This window comes from Hordeum vulgare, chromosome 3H (genome assembly GCF_904849725.1).
Source record: "Hordeum vulgare subsp. vulgare chromosome 3H, MorexV3_pseudomolecules_assembly, whole genome shotgun sequence".
Lineage (NCBI taxonomy): Eukaryota > Viridiplantae > Streptophyta > Magnoliopsida > Poales > Poaceae > Hordeum > Hordeum vulgare.
This window is the reverse complement of record NC_058520.1, coordinates 549358643-549368539: the sequence shown is the minus strand read 5'-3', so window position 1 is coordinate 549368539 and position 9897 is coordinate 549358643. Positions and strand designations below refer to the sequence as shown.

The following is a 9897-nucleotide window of genomic DNA, read 5'->3' as shown; positions in this document are numbered from 1 at the left end:
ACATCCTTCCGTAATTGTTACGGTAGCATTGCGAACAACACAAGCGTCACAAATGATGAGACTGAAAAGAATAACAGCCGATGGGCTGGCATTTAAAAAAAATACATATACATCAAATTTATCTCTAACAATCCACGACCTCTCCGACATTGTCATGGTTTAGCACTGGGAAGTCGCCAAGAAGAAGGTCAGATAGTACTTTTTTCAGCAGGTAAACGAATCATATAATTAACCCAATCAGGTACTACATGTTTCATCAGGTATTCGCCAGTGGCGTTCATATGATCCTTTGATCTCTACATGCTACGCAGTATACTTCTAATTATACCCTGGTACGTCAAACGCCATAGCAGACGCTCTCTCCTAATGGCCTAGCTTAGTCACCTCGATCAGATCCTCTCCACGGGAAGTAGAGCTTCCAGGGACCAAGGTGAGTCCAGGCTAGAAGATGAAAGCACAGTTGCATCAACGGCAGCAACATGCGGCAGGGAAGAGGACGGGGTGTCCGTGGCCACGCGCTGCACGGCGCCACGGTGCAGCGGCTGGTTGTCTTCTCGTCGCACATCGTCGCCGGATGACGTTCCATACGATGGCCGTACGCTGCAGCCTATCCCGGCGCCAGCGATGGCGACGCCCGCCGCGCCGGGCAGGTCCGCGGCGGCGTCCGGGGGCTGGAAGCGCCGGAGTGTCGTCGTCTGCGGGCCGTGGAGGTGCGACCCCTCGTAGGTGACGATGAGCATCTCCGGGTCGTCGGTGGACTTCTCCACGTGCTTCTTGGCGCTGCACCGTGCGCTGGTGCACTTGTAGTAGCTCCTGCATGCATCCGTGCGCAAACGAGAGGTCAGAGGTCAATGACGCGCACGTACATGGTCCATCGTCGTTGCTAAAAACAAAGTGCACTTGAAAAATCTATATATTTTGTCGCCGCACTATTATTATTTTTTGAATATGCTTGTCGCCGCTGGAGTCAGTGGATAGGGAAGGGGAGGTGGTCGGCAGCATGTCCAAAACCAGCCCATTTTCCTGAACCTGGATGCCACATGCGGCGCAGCGACACCTCTCATTATCCTACACGTCGTGCGTCTCCACACAGTGAGACCGACTCAGCTCGAGTTCGTGGATGTGTCCGAGAGAAGACGAAACTTCGCGGGAAGAGTGGTACGTGTGGCCGCGGTGGAAGTCGCTGTTGCGAAATTAAAGGTTTCCCCACTCCTCAACCGAAATGTTGAGCTCGTTATCACGGAGGCAATTAATCAAGTGGCCAGTTCGTTTATTAGATTAATTGAATGAATGCTCGATCAGGTGGGTGCCACTGCCACGCACAATTATGCCTGATCGATGACCGATGATTGACGAATGCTAGCTAGGCTGTCCTCATCGGTTGCTATTAGACTAGATCCCGGTTTCTTGTTAGTTAACTGCTGCCTGATTTAAGATGCGGCAGGCTTAATTGAAGGATTTGCTGTAGGGTGACAACTGGTTTTGGTTGGATATTTGGGTTGCAAACCTGCAGTTCCATCTCCTAGGGCTCGCACAGTACGTACGCACCCAACCCAGGACCCGGAGTATAGCGCACGTGACGGCATGGCCGACAACCGCGCACCTTGGCCGGCCCCGGACATATGGACTTTGCTCTCCAGCTGCTATCTACCGCGCGGCTCTGCAGCTCTTCTTCATGGTACTCCGAGTCTCCCACGAATGGGACCGACCAGTGTGTGCAAAAAAACCTTATCCTGGAACTTCAACAGAAGCTAAATCTAGAGGGAAGTTGTGACCATTACGTTTGTGGATTACTACTTCCATACCAAAGTTAGCATGGCTGACGATATGAGCTCGAGGACGGGCTGATTTGATCAAATGTCCAACACCTATCTTTGTTTAGGTTTTTTCAACTGGGATTTCCCCTTTTCATTACTTTGACATGCCGAAAATACTAACATTGGTTTAGCAGATTTAGGGATACAGAAAGAGGGGAAGGGAAAGAGCCCAGTAGCGACTGCATAAGTTCGATCGGTTAGATGCATGCATATCCATACAGCGCAAGACTTCTTGAACAGGTAGAAAATGAAGTGCGTCTTTGCTTTAGGGATGGAGACATGGTCTTTCGCGGATTGGTGGCTAGGATAACAGGCTGGGTGCTCTACTGTTGGATTTCAACTTTCTCTCTCCTTTTTTACATTAGCTTGTTTGTGATCATCTGTCGTGATCTAAGCTTACTGTATGATAAATGTTGGTAGTTTGTATTAGGGGTCAAACCAGATGGTTTCCTAGAAATCAGAGGGGTGCCCTCTATTTTATTGCATCTTCTCTTTTTTACATTAGCTTGTTTTGTGATCCAACTATGTGTGCATGCATTCATAAAGAGCAAACATGGAACAGCCATCAAAGTACACTAGTTTAGAAGTTGAAGTAAGGCATGAAAATAGCTAGATGTATCGATCAACTGGGCCGCACCTGGGATGGGGGTTGTTCTTGATGAACTTCTGCCCGTACTTCCTCCACCTGTACCCGTCCATGGGCGTCTTCTTGCCGCCGCCGCAGCTCCTCACCTTGGTCACGTGCCTGCTCTCCGGCGCCGTACCCGGCGCTCCATACCTGCGGCTTTTCAAGCAAACACCATACACAGATTGCTTGATCAACAAACGCACAGCGATCGACCAGTGCAAAATACTCACGAGTGCACCTACAAATGGAGCGAGCCGTAGCGCTGGCTGGAGGTGTACGGCCGAGACCACAGCGCCTTCTCGATGTCCCTGATCGTAGGGCCGGAGTAGGCCGAGCACAGAGGCATACTCGACGCCGAAGCCGGCGGCAACGGCTCGTGCTCGGCCGCGGTGCTGCCGCCGCTGTTGCACGGCGTGGCGGCAGGGGCGCCTCCCGTGTCGCAGGAGCGGTGGCGCCCCGAGTCGTTGTCCGGATACATGGAGCCGAGGAGGCTGTCATCGCTGAGGAGCTCCCGTATGAGCTGCTCGTCGAGCTCACCGGGCCAAACGCCAGCGTCCTCGTCGTCGGCGGTGGCTGCGAGGTCGTGATCCCTGAGTGCATCTCCCATCTCTTGTTCCTGGACGAGGAGCCCACACTTGTGAAGGGATTGATTGGCCATATATAACCCGCGGCTCACAGGTGGAAATGGAAAAGGGAGTAGGCTAGTCGAGTCTTCTTACAGGAATGAAAAGTCAACCTGCACCGATGAAAAGAAGGTCCAGAAGCGTTTCAGGAGCCGTGGGATGACCACATGGCGGCTGCTCGGCCGTTGGATTCGACTGTGGCACCCTGTTGCACAAATGGGAAAATAGAGAATAAAAATGCTAAATGTACAAAGAATTACACACGCTTACACTGATTAGGATTCTTTCTTTTTAACTAACTCCTCTTCCCCTTAATCTTCAATCAAAATCCACCTATGTATAAAAAACCATGTAGTCCTACGTATGTATAGCATTACTATAGGGAATAGTCATCTCAAATAGGAAAATGTCCACCTTGGTTCTCAAATTGAAAAATGTCCATCTTGGTTTACTTTTTCTCTTGTGTTTTTTCCGAGAATGGGGAGGGGGGTAGAAACCCCACCGGTTGTCGTATTACTCAAGGACTTGGAAGTCGAACAAAGCATTCATCAAGTGAGAAAAATCACAAGGTAAAAAGGAGATAAAATAGAAACTAGGGAGAGGGAGGTCCATCCTAGATGACAACTAGGAAGCGAGAGGGAACAATCATGAGCTCCTGTCGGCCGGGGTCGATGAATAGTTTGCCTCGGACTAGGAGGTCATCTGATGCCCACGGAAGAACTTCACCCATGATGTATGGCTTGTCGTTGAAGACCACATCATTGCGGGCCTTTCAAATAGGCCAACAGAGAACAAACATGCCATCCCTCCAACGGGCACTAGAGACCGTAGCCGGAGGGGTAGAGGAGAGGACAACATGACTAGTTCGTTCATCGTCATATTTCTTTGCATGATCATATAGAGCTGACATAGTATTTGTGGCAAAGCCACCTTCCATCATGTTTTTAATACATGTCACGCTAGATCATTGCACATCCTCGTACACTGCTAGAGGCATTCTCAGAGAGTCATATCTTCCTACCAGTTCTCCATATTGAGTTGTAAGTAAATAAAAGTGTGATGATCATCATTGTTAGAGCATTGTCCCACTGAGGAAAGGATGATGGAGACTACGATTCCCCCACAAGTCGGGATGAGACCCCGGACGAAAAATAAATAAAATGAGGAGGAAAAATGAGCCCACCATATATTAAAAAAATTATGGGGGAGGCAAAAAAGAAAGAGAAAAGCCCACCATATAAAAATGAGAGAAAAGGAGAGAACGGACAATGCTACTATCCTTTACCCCACTTGTGCCTCAAAGTGCCACCACGATCTTCATACCGAGAGTCTCCTATGCCGTCACCTCCATATGCTAGTGGGAATTATCTTATCAGAACAAACTTGGCTTGTATATTTCAATGACGGGCTTCCTCAAACGCCCTAGGTCTTCATGAGCAAGCAAGTTGGATGCACACCCCACTTAGCTTCAGTTGAGCTTTCATACACTTGTATCTCTAGTGCATCATTTGCATGGAAATCCCCACTCCTTGCATTGACATCTATCGATGGGCATCTCCATAGCTCGTTGATACGCCTAGTTGATTGAGATTATCTTCTCCACTTTTTACCCCTTTGATATCTGCCACCATATTCTATTCCACCTATATATTATGTCCAATGGTTAACGTTCATGTATTGCGTGAAGAATAAAAAGTTGATGCATATTGAAAAAGTACAATCCAATTGCCCGACTTGAATATCGTGGTGTTTAACATTTGTATTTATGTGGTGAAAACGGAGTCATGCCTTGCTAATACAATAAAGATGAATAGGGGGTAAACATTCTTTTAGGATCGTATACTTTGAAAATCAATAATTGTCTTGCTTATACTTAATAAATAATATTATGTTGTTGCTTGTTAATTCATCATTTCTCAATGATCATACATACAAGAGATTACATTATGGATAGCATGTCACATCAAAAATTCTGTTTTTATCATTTACCTACTCGAGGACGAGTAGGAATTAAGCTTGGGGATGTTGATACGTCCCTAACGTATCTATAAATTTTTATTGTTCCATGATGATATATTATCATTCTAGGATACTTTTTGGGCATTTATATATCAATTCATAATATTTTTTAGCACTAACCTATTGACCCATTGCCCAGTGCCAATTCATGTTTTCTGCGTGTTTTTTGCTTTGCAAGTTTACCCTACCAAACGAAGTCCAAATGCCACGAAACTTTATATGATTTTTTATGGACTATATGAAGACGTCCAAGCATCGGAAGTGGATGAGAGGCCGCACGAGGGAGGCACAAGCCAACAGGGTGTGGCCCAGGGCTTGGTCGTGCCCTGATGGCTTGTGGCCCCCCTTGATGCCTCCCGATGTCCCTGTGTGGCCTATAAATTCACAAATATTCCAAAAACCCTAAGAGCGCTCTCGAAACACTTTTTCCGCCGCCGCAAGTCTCTGTTTTGACGGGAGGCCATATAAACCTCCGTTTCGATGATCTGCCGGAGGAGAGATCAATCACGGAGTGCCTCTACATCAACCTTGCTGCCCTCAACATGATGTGTGAGTAGTTCACCACACACCTACGGGTCTGTATGCAGTACCTAGATGGCAATCTCTCTCTCTTATGATCTTCAATACCATGTTCATCGATTCACTTTGATCTACCCGATGTAATCACTATGTATGGTGTGTTTGTTGGAATCCGATGAATTGTGGGTTTATGTTCATATTATTCATGAAAAGTATTTGAGTCACCTCTGATTATTATGATTCTTAATTGCATGATCATTATAGCTTCGTAATGCTCTCCAATCTATTGAGATAGTTTGGCCAACTAGATTAATATTTCTTCAGTGGGAGTGGTGCGCTGTAGTAGGTTCAACCTGGCGAATTTCTATATCCCAGTGATAGAAGGGGACAAGACGCATCTTTGTGTTGCTGCTAATAAGGATAAAATGATGGGTTTTATTCATATTAATTGAGTTTACTTTGTCTACATCATGTCATTGTTCTCCAAGCATTGCTCTATTTTACTTAATAGTTAATACGTAGAGAGGCAATCATAGAAGCACTCTTGAAGTGTAGTAATAGTAATAGGTGCACGCAGGAGTCGGCCTATTAACTTATGGACATGATGCCTATACACACATGATAATTGCCATGAAAATCGCATAGTTATTCGATGTTTTATCAATTGCCCAACAGTAATTTGTTTACCCACCATATGCCTTTACCGTGAGAGATGCCATTAGGGAACACTACGCCCCCCGGGTCTATTCACTTATATATTTACAAACACTACTATTATCTTTATACCATTATTTGTGTTTTATTTTATTTTAAAATTATCAAAAATTATCTACACATCTCATTTGCTTGCAAATAACGAGATCAAGGGGATTGACAACCCTCTTGCCCGCGTTGGGTGCAAGTTGTCTGTTTCTTTGTATGCAGTCGCTAAAGACGGTTGAGGATTGGTATTCCTATTGGTTCGTTAAACCTTGGTTTCGTAACTGAGGGAAATACTTACCCGCATTGTGCTGCGATAACCCGTTCCTCTTCACGGAAAACCCAACGCAGATCACAATCATCAATCATCGACCAAGGATGGATTTTGGATGAGTGGTCGTCGCGAGGTCCACTTGGGAAAGAATAAGCATGACACAAGCATATTGTAACATTGGTAGCAAAGCAAGGGGTCGATACTCGATAGGATGGGATAACATGTTGTCCAAGATGGCAGCGCACACACAGGACATCCCAAAAAAGCATAAAAGGTAGGGGGAGCATCACCCTGGTTGAGGCCATAATAAAAGAGCATCCATTCCCTGGGCACTTTGTTGAGGACAACAGAGGTATGACCGCTAGAAAGGATGGATGGGTCAAATTGCAATAACGAGAGTGAAAGGCGCATGTGGAAAAGATCATGAGGACACTTGACTAGTTGACGATGTCGATGACTTTGCATAAATAAATTTTAGACACAATGGTAGGAAGTTTACAAATATGGCAAGAGTGGATGAGGTCTATGGCATAAACTACACAGGGATGAAGTCCGTCTGATCAAGATGAACAAGCAAGAGCGCATGGCATTATAGATGGGAGGACAAGGCTTTAGTGATTGCTTTCATGACACAGTCTTGGAGAGAGATGGAGCAAAAGTCTGAGGGCCTGTAGGAGACTTCAAATTTGAGGAGGAATACTTAAAACACATGGCCAATGTAGGATATATTGATAAAGCCATTGAAGAATTAATGAAAACCTACTGTGTATCATCAGCAGTAGTGGTCGAGAATTTAGTGTAAAAACGAGGCCAAAACTATCGATGCAGGGGCTATAAATATTTTCATGTTAAGGAATGCACAATGAATCTCCTCTGAGGTGCACGGGGCAATATGGTACGTCGAGAGAGGAGAAGCATAAAAGTAAAGATCGACGGGGGTGAATGCCCAATGGCACGGAACAATAGTGTTGAGGAGCATCTTATGGAAGCCGTAGAGTGCGGATGCCTTGTCCCCATACGATTTGACGTCTACCCCATTAACAGAAACCACCAAGATGCATGTTTTTGAAAATGGGAGGAGGGGGAAGAAGTGTGGAAGAAATGAGTGTTCTAGCCAACCTCGTGGTGAAAGAAATTTTAGAATGAAGTTTTTCACTACAAGGGTGAAGTGAACCGCCGACCAACTGAACACATCATGGGCCCATGTATTCACCCACAGCCGACAGTGTGTGCAACATAAGGACCGAATATAGTCTACATCAATTTTGCCTCTCGTTCAAATGGACCACTAACTGATCTACGACTTAACCAGCATGTCATAGTCAATGGTTCTTCAATTCTCTCCCATGGTCGTGTATTCATCATGTGGATTTTCTATGCTAGTTGTGGTATTGTTTTATTTTCGAGATCTTGGACTTGGGAATTCCTATAACATCTTTAGCATATTCTATGCATGTTGCTTTTGTAATGAACTGGTTATTCTATAACTTATAGATAATTATTCCACGCTTCTAAGAAATCGATCCTACCTTTGTGGGAATGTTACCCTCTTGTGCAATTATCTTGTTGATGCAAATTCTTCCCAATCGATGTTCCATTATATTGTTCTAACTTATTCGAAGTGCAAAAGCAGCTTCAATTAGCACCACAAGCGTTCGAAGGATGTTGGTTCTTCCACTTCTATGGTTCACGAAGCAACGTGTCTTACTTCCTCGCAATGTGCTTCATCGGCCACCTTTTACCGGCGAGTTTGTGGGGCATAATTTTGTACACTCACCTAACCCAGGTTGCTTAATTCAATTATTCTTGTCATCACTGAAGTGCTCGAAGATAATACCAAAGTCTTTCCAAGATGGTTTTAAGATTAAGATACCTGTGTGGCCCCCCTCGATGCCTCCCGATGTTCCTGTGTGGCCTATAAATTCACAAATATTCCAAAAACCCTAAGAGCGCTCTCGAAACACTTTTTCCGCCGCCGCAAGTCTCTGTTTGACGGGAGGCCATATAAACCTCCGTTTCGATGATCTGCCGGAGGAGAGATCAATCACGGAGTGCCTCTACATCAACCTTGCTGCCTTCAACATGATGTGTAAGTAGTTCACCACACACCTACGGGTCTGTATGCAATACCTAGATGGCAATCTCTCTTTCTTATGATCTTCAATACCATGTTCATTGATTCACTTTGATCTACCCGATGTAATCACTATGTATGGTGTGTTTGTTGGAATCCGATGAATTGTGGGTTCATGTTCACATTATTCATGAAAAGTATTTGAGTCACCTCTGATTATTACGATTCTTAATTGTATCATCATTATAGCTTCGTAATGCTCTCCGATCTATTGAGATAGTTTGGCCAACTAGATTAATATTTCTTCAGTGGGAGTGGTGCGCTGTAGTAGGTTCAACCTGGCGTATTTCTATATCCCAGTGATAGAAGGGGACAAGATGCATCTTTGTGTTGCTGCTAATAAGGATAAAATGATGGGTTTTATTCATATTAATTGAGTTTACTTTGTCTACATCATGTCATTGTGCTCCAAGCATTGCTCTATTTTTACTTAATAGTTAATACATAGAGAGGCAATCATAGATGCACTCTTGAAGTGTAGTAATAGTAATAGGTGCACGCAGGAGTCGGCCTATTAACTTATGGACATGATGCCTATACACACATGATAATTGCCATGAAAATCGCATAGTTATTCGATGTTTTATCAATTGCCCAACAGTAATTTGTTTACCCACCATATGCCTTTGCCGTGAGAGATGCCATTAGGGAACACTATGCCCCCCGGGTCTATTCACTTATATATTTACAAACACTACTATTATCTTTCTACCATTATTTGTGTTTTATTTTATTTTAAAATTATCAAAAATTATCTACACATCTCATTTGCTTGCAAATAACGAGATCAAGGGGATTGACAACCCTCTTGCCCGCGTTGGGTGCAAGTTGTCTGTTTCTTTGTATGCAGTCGCTAAAGACGGTTGATGATTGGTATTCCTATTGGTTCGTTAAACCTTGGTTTCGTAACTGAGGGAAATACTTACCCGCATTATGCTGCGATAACCCGTTCCTCTTCACGGAAAACCCAACGCAGATCACAATCATCAATCGTCGGCCAAGGATGGATTTTGGATGAGTGGTCGTCGCGAGGTCCACTTGGGAAAGAATAAGCATGACACAAGCATATTGTAACATTGGAAGCAAAGCAAGGGGTCGATACTCGATAGGATGGGATAACATGTTGTCCAAGATGGCAGCGCACACACAGGACATCCCAAAAAAGCATAAAAGGTAGGGGGAGC

At 44.7% G+C, this 9897-nt stretch overlaps 1 protein-coding gene across 1 annotated transcript; it reads right to left on the bottom strand.

Moving 5' to 3' along the window:
• LOC123444919 (probable WRKY transcription factor 39) lies at positions 1-3084 on the bottom strand. The gene is made up of 3 exons (XM_045121805.1): positions 2688-3084; positions 2455-2601; positions 1-813 (listed from the first exon to the last, which is right to left on the bottom strand). Exons 1-3 carry the CDS (start codon positions 3050-3052, stop codon positions 390-392), a joined length of 936 nt encoding a protein of 311 aa, XP_044977740.1. The 5' UTR covers positions 3053-3084; the 3' UTR covers positions 1-389.
• Between the last annotated feature and the right edge of the window lie 6813 nt (positions 3085-9897).